Below are 9,841 nucleotides of genomic sequence, written 5' to 3' on the forward strand. Positions count from 1 at the left end.
ATGATTACTAGAAATTTGTGGAAGCCACTGACTGTCAAACCACCTGACAATTTCCTTTATCTGCTTCAGGCATCTCCACAGCAATAGACAATAGACAATAGGTGCAGGAGTAGGCCATTCTGCCCTTCGAGCCAGCACCACCATTCATTATGATCATGGCTGATCATCCTCAATCAGTATCCTGTTCCCACCTTATCCCCATAACCCTTGATTCCACTATCCTTAAGAGCTCTATCCAACTCTTTCTTAAAAGTATCCAGAGACTTGGCCTCCACAGCCTTCTGGGGCAGAGCATTCCATACACTCGCCACTCTCTGGGTGAAGAAGTTTCTTCTCAACTCTGTTCTAAGTGGCCTACCCCTTATTTTTAGTCAGCGCAGCGGAGCATTGGACTGATATGAGAAATATCAGTCCAATAATAAACACCTGTGGTGTTGCTTCAGTCTATTATATCGCTGTATCAAATTCCTCAAACGTTGTTTCTTATTTGATAATTATTATAGAGTTATAGAGAGATGTGGAAACAGACCCTTTGGTCCAACTAATTCATGCCGATCAGATATCCTCAATAAATCTAGTCCTATTTGCCAACATTTGGCCCATATCCCTTTAAATCCTTCCTATTGATATACCCATACACATGCCTTTTAAATGTTGCAATTGTAGCAGCCCCCACCACTTCCTCTGGCAGCTTATTCCATATACACAGCACTCTGTATGAAAAAGTTGCCCCTTAGGTCCCTTTTAAATCTTTTCCCTCTAACCTTAACCAGCCTCTAGTTTTGGTCTGCCCCACCCTGGGGAAAAGACCTTGTCTATTTACCCTATCAACGATGTTCATGATTTTATAAACCTTTATAAGATCACTCCTCAGCCTCCAATGCTCCAGAGAAAACAGCCCCAGCCTGTTAAGCCTCACCCTATAGCTCAAATCTTCTAACCTTGGCAACATCCCTGTAAATCTTTTCTGAACCCTTTAAAGTTTCATGGTATCCTTCCAATAGGATTGCACACAACATTCCAAAAGTGGCCTAACCAATGTCTTGTACAGCCACAGCATGACCTCCCAACTCCTATACTCAATGTACTGACCAATAAAGGAAAGCATACCAAACGCATTCTTTGCTATCCTGTCTACTTGGGGCTCCACTTTTTAGGAACTATAAGCCTGCACTGTTCCCTTTTCATTACTGCAGAAAATTGTCAGTTTTTTTGTTAACAAACTATGATGCAAAACATTGACCAGCAGAAAATGTGCTGTCGACAATTTTATGAATAATTTAACAATTAGTGACAATGTTCTTGTGATTCTACTCCACTCAGACGCCGAGTAACCAAATTACAAAGAATATAATTGCATAAACTACTAGTAATCCAATTTATAAAAATTCTGAATCTTGTGAAATGGATTCATGGAAATTCAGAAAATCTGAAGTCATAAACTACCCACCTTCATTGCTAATAGTTGACTCCTTATTAGAAAGCAAAATTGTGCATCTGATATAAATAAATGTAGACTTCAATTTTCATATCTCCATCTGTGTCGGAATAAAGGGTACAGAAATTAAATATGGTTCCCAGAACCCAATTCCAGGATTCCATTCTACTTTTTTGGTGCCCACAGTTGTGGTTATTGCAGGATAGGTTTTCAGGCATTGAGTCTGCAATTTTCCACTCTCCGCCGAGCCAGCTTCATTGCAGGGAAAGGCATCTGTTAGCCGCCGCCAATTTTTATTGAAGTTGTGCCAGCACCTCCATGGCTCATGAAAATGAGAGGAATTTAGATTGAGGAACTTATTGAAAGCTAAGTTCAAAGATCTTACCCATCGCAATGCAAGATCCACTCAGCCACGTGGGGCCTTATAGTCTGATGCATGCATCGGCCCAACTGTGACATCCATGGCATTGCACCCAATCTGCAATGGTCCTTCATACCATTGATGCAAACTCATGATACTTCCATGCTCATTCTCCCTGCATGCACTGTATATAGAATCTTACCTTGCTAGAACCTACAGGCAGCACGGTGGCTCAGTGGTTAGCACTGCTGCCTCAAAGCGCCGAGGACCTGGGTTTGATTCCTACCTCAGGTAACTGTCTGTATGGAGTATGTACATTCTCCCCGTGTCTGTGTAGGTTTCCTCCGGATGCTCCGGTTTCCTCCCACAATCCAAAGATGTGCAGGTTAGGTGAATTGGCCACGCTAAATTGTCCATAATGTTCAGGGATGTGTACATTAGGTGCACTAGTTAGGGGTAAATGTAGAATAATAGGATAGGGGAATGGGTCTGGGTAGATTACTCTTTGGAGGCTTGATGTGGACTTGTTGGGCCTAATGGCCTGTTTCCACACTGTGGGATTCAATGATTCTAGAACCTATTTTACCAAACCTGTCAAACAAGCTGGATGTCAAATTAACCTCTGGTGAATTAAAATTGCCACTTGCATTTGGTGTTTGACCAAACTAAATCACCCAGCACAATCCACGGGTAAGAGTTGCATGCACTCCGCATCCATGAAGTTTAACGTTTGGAATCTGCTTACTCTTCACAACTCTCTGATGTACTGGCAGAGTCTGTGCAAGCTCAGACTTCCGTTACAGGATGCGTTGGTAATTAGAATTGAACCGTTGCAGCAGGGACATTTTGCAAGCAAAACAGGCACTCGGCTGAATATTTTAATCAAATGCAGCTGAGGTCTGCTGACTTACTTTCTTGGCACTTGCTTACCTCGAGTCTACCTTTATGCTTGTACCTGCTTACCTCGGGTCTACCTCCATGCCCTGACTTCCAGTTGACAGTCATACAATCATGCTAACCAGCAGGACAGGCATTCCTCAGTGAAGTAGATGTATATCTTGCTGTATTGCAGTGTGCTATTTTAATCCCATTTATAAAACAAGTGAAAAATAACACACAGTGCATTGTCACCCATGTCACTGAAGTGCCTTCAATAAGTTTTCTTCTTCCTCTCCCTTCTGCAACATCTCAATGTACTTCCAGGTTCCGCATCTGGGGTGAAGGGAGTCTGTTCATCAGTGCAGCCCAGTGGACCTCAAGGTTTGGTGAAGTGGATCTGAGGATGTTTGTGTCTGGGCAAGCCAATCACATTGAAAGTCTTCTTGCCAGATTCAAGTTGATTAACGTGAGCAGCATGAAGAGTTGGGAGGAGGCAGGCAGGGTGTAGGTAGAGGGCTCAAAGGCCTCTGAAGATAAAGGTTGGGATGATGGAGTGCAGGTGTGTGTGCCTGTTCAGCAAATAGAGAGCGCTGGACATAGCTTTGTATCACACAAATTACTGCCCTACTACAGTTTCTGGGAAATAAGGACCATTGCAACTCAAACTTGTGAGTAACTTCTGCTCCTTACTGTGCATGTGCTCAAAGCTCCTGATTGTCAACACCACTGCCTGGGGCTGACCAGATACCTGGTCTCCAGAGTTCTCTTAAGTGCCACGACATTGGAAGGTTGATTCCTTGATCATTCGCAATGAAGTGCTCATCAGATTGTGCTGCCCAAATTTTAAGGCTACTGTTCCAGCTGAGGTATCAGTATCGGAACTGGATGTTGCAGGAGGCAGCCTAGCCTGTGATTCCTCCAAGGTCTTAGTACTCCTGTTCTGAGAGATCAAGGAGGTAGTTTCTGGGGAAGCTAACCATTTCACCACAGATGGATGTGCCAGTGGTATCTGCAAGATACAAGAGAGAGAAGGTATCATAGCCAGTGTTCGGAAATAGTGGTGCAATTAGTAAGGCTGACAGAGGGATTATTGAGAGAGTTGCAGAAGAATGAATGGTCGTATTTACCCGGTTGTTGTTTGCAACATCTCAAATGAGTGGTCCTATGTCCTTTCCTGTGACGGCCAGAATTCTCTCATAGGAAGAGCCTACTGTCTGGCATCTGTTCACCCATATGGGCTCTCTCTGCTCTATTATTGACTGTCTTCTCTGCAATGAGAGAAAGAAAGGGATTCAGGAAGATGGACGTAGGTGGCACAGCTGTTAGTCTTGATGATGGTGGGTGAAAGGTATTGAGGAGTTCAAAGCTAGTGAGAAGGCAGTGCAGAGGCCATGTAGGATTTTTATAGTGTGAGGTTGAGAAGGTGAAAGTGACGAAGGAAAAATGTTATAGGCAACAGTGAGATAGTGAAGCATGAGCCTTGGAGGGGGGTGGCTGCAGTAGCAATGATATGGAGTGAATGTAAGATGGCAGAGAGACATTTACCCTGGCTCAGCAGAGAAGGTAATTGACCTTCTTACGGTTTGCTATCCATTCTTCTGAACCATTAACATAGCACTGATCTAGGTGGTAACCTTGGATGTTTTTACAAATATCATGTTGTGCTGTGGTTTCCTCTAGCAATCCTCTGGGATGAGATCTTCCCTCCTTTGCAGCACAGAATTAGAGTGCCAACTTCCCTTTTTCTGGCATCCTCTGCTTGACACATGCTTGACTGAGCAGGGTAGCTTCAGAATGCCAGTGCTTAAATGAGTGCACAGAACCTTTTAAAGATGGTATGGCCACAAGGAATGCTGGTCATTCAGTAGATGTTGGCTTAATGGTGAGTTGTTCTGGGAACAGAGTATAGTAAAATAAATGGTACAGGGACAGGATAAATAATTAATGTGGTGCTTTTCCGAAGATACTGTGAGAAAGCCCATTAGGTCTTGCACCAGCAATCTCTCCAAAGAATGCTTCACAACTCAGACTTAATCAAAAAGTGTAAATTATTTTCACATCACATCTAAAATACAATGGTTGTGTTCTTGTGCAACACTGCATTATAGAAGAATCACGTTTTAGGAACAGCACTTACAGTATTGGCGATATAATCACATGACAGCCAACACATATTTTGAAGGTTTGTGCTTTAGAACCAGTGTTCCCAGTTCATCAATCGCATTACAGCAGATTCGCATCAATGGAAATGCGTGTTATAGCAGAACAACCTGCATTTGTGTACTCCACAAACATGTACTAGCCTGCTGAGTATTTCCAAAATTTTCTGGTCACATTTCAGTTTTTTTATAGATCACAGGCATTAAAATTATAAAATGGTTGTAACTAATACCAAGAAAACACTATAAAAAGAAAATCTTATAGAGGATAGAGGGCTACCCTAATCCCAATACTGTGGAATTCTCTTAGTAGCGAGGAGATTTGAAGCTGGCTTTTTTTGTTGAGAGATCATTTTGAGGATCATAGGATTCCGATTAAAAGTAGGGTCTCTTTCTAGTACTGTTAATATTCTACCACTCTATGGACCATCAAGGGCACCTCAGTGGCTAAGGCCCCTCCCATGGAAAAACTCTCCAGTGCCTTCACCAATGCATCTCTCTTGTCACCAAGGTATGCCTGTCTAGCCTCAGTAATCCCAAAACACATTACCTTGGTCCCAGAGGAGAGTACAAAATGCTGCTGAGAGCTAAATTCAGTTCTAGCAATGAAAGCCACTCCCAGTGGCACTGCTGGGACTGAAGAGCAGCCAAACCTGCAAGTGACCGACCAACATTTTTCAGGGTGGCATTTCATCGCTGAAAGGGATGGGAGACTTGATGTTAGGCAGTTGCTGCAAAATTGAAGTGAGGCTCTAGGCAATGGCTGAAATGGGATTACTCCCAACTTTCCAGCCTGCTGTCAGGCTGTCATCCTGACTGATGTCAGCCCATGGAATCATTGCAGCACAGCAGAGTCCATTTGATTCATTGAGATCAAGTTGGTTCTCTAGAATAATCCAGTTAGTTTGATTGCCCCATTCCAACTCTGTTGCCTTCAACACTTTCAAACTTCCCGTATCTTTGGAAAAGTCACAGGAAGCATATGTGTGGTTTCCTAAAATGTACTGCTGCTGGATAAAAGTACCAACTGAAACATGCATTTAACAATTTTACCCAATATGACCAGGTTTCATTTTATTGAATCGGGTGGTTAAATATGATCTGCCATTACATCATGTCCATTTTTAATATTTATTGAGATTGAAAAATGGCAATAAATGTTGTAACCTACATTTTAACAATGTATGATCCTGTGAAACTATGAAGTGAAACTGTGAAACTAGATCAGCTTAATAATGGCTAACTTGAAACACAAATTGTTTCTCTTTAATAGGAAAGAAAGTTTTCTTTCATACTATAGCTCAGGGGCTATGTAAAGCCCTGACTGACCAAATTTATATCTTAAATACACAGGCTAAAGGCGTCCATGATCATCCAAGACCAGAGAGTAAATCAGAAACAGAAGCAAGGAGAAGTGCTGTTAAGAGACGAATGTCCTCTCCACACTTTTCACACAAGAAAAGGCACATGGAACCAGAGGTAGGGGACTCATCGGAAGAAAGTTTTTTCAGACTTTGGTGTTAATATTGCGGTGGGCTAAGATATTCCAGCAATTGTTCAGTCAGATGGCAGTACTATGCAGCAGGAGTTGTTGGATAGCTTTTCTAACCCCTAACCACTTGTTTTTCAAAATGAATGACTGATAACATTTATAATTTCAAAACAATTAGAGCTTATAAATGCTCAGATGGAATGACTGGACATAATGGTTGTTTTTGTTGTTTAATGTTGAAGTATTCATAATGAGGCTGTAGATTTTTCTTTTTGGTTCACAAGTTTCTATTGGGGGATTATTGTAAGAGTTGTAAGTAGGGGATATGTGTGTATAATATTTGCACTGGGTTTGATTGGAGTTGTGCAAAGGGTCCGCATGAGTCCAGAAAGTACTTAATGCCCATTGTCATAAAAGTTCATAAATCAGCTCTTCCTATGACAATTAAATACAGACCTGAGCAGTATATTGGCATTAATTTGTTACTCATCCATTGAAATTCCTCTGAAATGAGCACTACTTGTGTGACTAAAATATAGGTCAGAGCAATGGACCATTTACTCGCTCTGTTATTGTTTGGTACTTAGTCACCAATGGATATTGTCCTGCACAGCTCTGTCTCTCTCATAACTGGCAACAAAGAGCAACTTAAAACACAACCTTAAGCAAACTCCATGTTGAATAAATTTGACTCCTGTATCATGAAATTTATTTCTGTTCAAAGTATTATTTCAGTTCTTTCTGCTCATTTTGGTTTTCTCCCACAGGAAATTGACTTCATCAAGCTTCATTGAGCAATTTTTTGCAAACAATTATTATTGAGTTGACTATTCTATTTATGAGTTTGGAAATTTGGAAGTAACTTAGAACAGAAAATACAGATGGATTTCAGCATATCCTGCAGTTTGTTGTTAGTCTTAATTCCTGTCTCTACCCCTATGGTTGAATAGCAGAAAGTATCTCTCAAGTTGTACAGCAATCCTTGTTAATAGTGTGATATCACCAGATTGATAAGGGAGTAAGGAAGACTGAAAATATAAAGCTTTGATGAGCTAGAAAACTGTTAATGTTTTGTACATATTCATATTTATTTCTAGAATATTTCTGGAAAGAAATGTATGTACTTCATATAGAAACAAAAATAATACACTAGTGAATTGCAGCATTACTAGCAATCTCTCAACATGCAAAACTTTTGAAATGTGAAGCACAAATGCTCTTGATTTCTTTGACTGCTTATTATAGTTTAATATTGTGTTATTTGCTTTTCTCCAGGCAAGTAGATACCATGACAGTGGTGGCCCCTTCAGCAGCCTTCACCACTTGCCTTGTATGGAAGCTCCAGACAGATTTGGCATAATAGCAGAATCAAGCTTTCCTATTCCATCACATCATTATTCACCATTTCAAAATTCAGAACCTTTCAAGCCTGCCTATGATCCCAGCAGCAGTTTTGTGGAAACAACCTCCCCACTTCAGAAGGTCTCCAACCCAAGGATTTATGTTCCCCGAGGTTCCTGTGGCTATGATTTTACTGTGCCTAGCTATATGGGCTCCAACTCTTATTCCGCCCTTTATAAAGATTCTGGTAACATAGAGTCTGAAACTGACTCAGGAAAGATGTGTGTGCAACTTAATGGATCCCATCACGGTATGGGCACCCTGAATGTCCATGATCGAAACTTTGATGGGCCAAGTAAACATCATGGGTGGAAGCAGATATTGAAAGGAGGATATGGAGATAGGAATGAGTGTAGCCATATCATACCCAATTCAAGTCATTACTACAATGGAGAATACCCCTGCAGATTAGGTGGCACTGGGTCAAACCCTCCGGCTTTACAAACGATCATAACTACAACTACAAAAGTTTCCTATCAAACTTACAAACCCATGACTAAGTTTGATGACAATATTTGTGATGCCAAAAATCTTCCAAACTGCAATCACTTAGCAGACAACATATCTCCTACTATTTATCCTGAGACAAAGTTCCAGGAAGATAACAACATGATCAAATCAGCAACACCCTATCAACAGGAAGGGCCCTCTAAAACGGAGCGGACCGAAGGACTGGAAAGCTACAGATATGGAAGTTATTCTGCAAATTCCTACGCTAATCGATTAGCTCATCCTTTCAGATACGATACTGGAGAATACTGAAAATGAACTCACCTTTTCCGACTTTACTCTCATGGTCCTTAATTATTTTTAAGTACACAATGATCCTTTGGAACTTTAATCCAATCAAGGTATAGTTTGCAAGTGATGTAGTGCCATTGAATATTTCATACTCCTAAAAAGGAATCACAAAAACGGAAACACAGGAAAAAGTTACAGTGCATTCAAACTTGACTGAACAATTAGAAAATCTATGGTCCACTTCCTCAAAACTTTCTTTTAACTCAAGGGCAACTTGAAACATGTTATGTTCAGATTTAAAACTGCAATTCAGAGCACTAAAACTTAACAGATTAAAGATGAACATTATTTTGTCTCCTGTACATTTCTATACTCATGGTTCGTAATCAGTACTTGTCATTACATTACAAAAGTTTTTAGTTTGTGCGTAGCTGAATGTTTGGATAAAATATGACAATAAACTTATTATACTTGATGTTAAATGCATACAACCAAAAGATGTCTGATTATGAATTAGAATGTTGCTGTGTGTTTCTGCATCATTTTTCTTTTTATTTGGCTCCTCAAGAGTAGCTGTTCAAGATCTACTTTGCTCATTTGTGCAATGTATACGGTTCCAGGTCTCTAAACGTATTGTATCAAAAAAGTTGGAGGCTAAAATGACACAACCATGTGTGCTAATACCTTGAGAACTACTCATGGAATTTGGAGATAATGTGTTCTAGGGTGTGAAGCATGTTTTCTGTATCCAATATTGGAATGAAGATATTGAATGAAGTGTGACATAGCGAAATATTTAATTCTAATTGATGTCAGGTATTATTATTATTTGACAAATACATCACTTTGACTCCCATATCATGTCCTGAGTGCAATTGGCAATTTTATAATTTAACACAACGAATTGGATTGCCATCATAAAGTAGAGAAAGGACTCTTTAATTTGAACATCAGCGATAAAAATAATTTGCATTGAATTTGTATCCTTTACGTAATCTGGATGTTTTAAATAGCTTCATGTAATAAGACATCAGCCGAATATATTGTGCTAACGTTATATATAATCATGATGTCAGTTTATGTAGATAGAACTGGAGAAAGCAGAACCTCTCCAAGAGACAAAACAGAACACATGTACCTACTTTGCTGAAAATAAAGAGTTCTTATGGAAAGTACCTTGGGCTCAAGAACTAGTACCTGGGAGACTAATTGCAGTTAGATCCCTGACGCATGATAAAACATGTGGCAGCAGAAAAAAAACTCAAAAGTAAACAAAGTATGAAATGCAGGCTTTAAAGTAAACTTTGTTGCCAAGAATTAAAAAAAAGAATTTTTCCCGATACGCAAAGACATTGGTGGAAATGTGTGCA

The 9,841-nt window shown here is 40.1% G+C and overlaps 1 protein-coding gene across 3 annotated transcripts in view; it reads left to right on the forward strand.

Annotated features, from left to right (window-relative positions):
- Positions 1-9,604, forward strand: part of gcm2 (glial cells missing transcription factor 2) — a 51,863-nt gene extending 42,259 nt beyond the window's left edge. For all 3 annotated transcript variants that reach the window (XM_043719021.1, XM_043719020.1, XM_043719019.1), the window contains exons 5-6: positions 6,191-6,316; positions 7,605-9,604. In XM_043719021.1, the coding sequence (XP_043574956.1) occupies positions 6,191-6,316; positions 7,605-8,492 (1,014 nt within the window). In that variant the 3' untranslated portion in view covers positions 8,493-9,604. The remainder of the gene's footprint in view (positions 1-6,190; positions 6,317-7,604) is intronic.
- The last annotated feature ends 237 nt before the right edge of the window (positions 9,605-9,841 follow it).

Source organism: Chiloscyllium plagiosum, chromosome 29, assembly GCF_004010195.1.
Source record: "Chiloscyllium plagiosum isolate BGI_BamShark_2017 chromosome 29, ASM401019v2, whole genome shotgun sequence".
NCBI lineage: Eukaryota > Metazoa > Chordata > Chondrichthyes > Orectolobiformes > Hemiscylliidae > Chiloscyllium > Chiloscyllium plagiosum.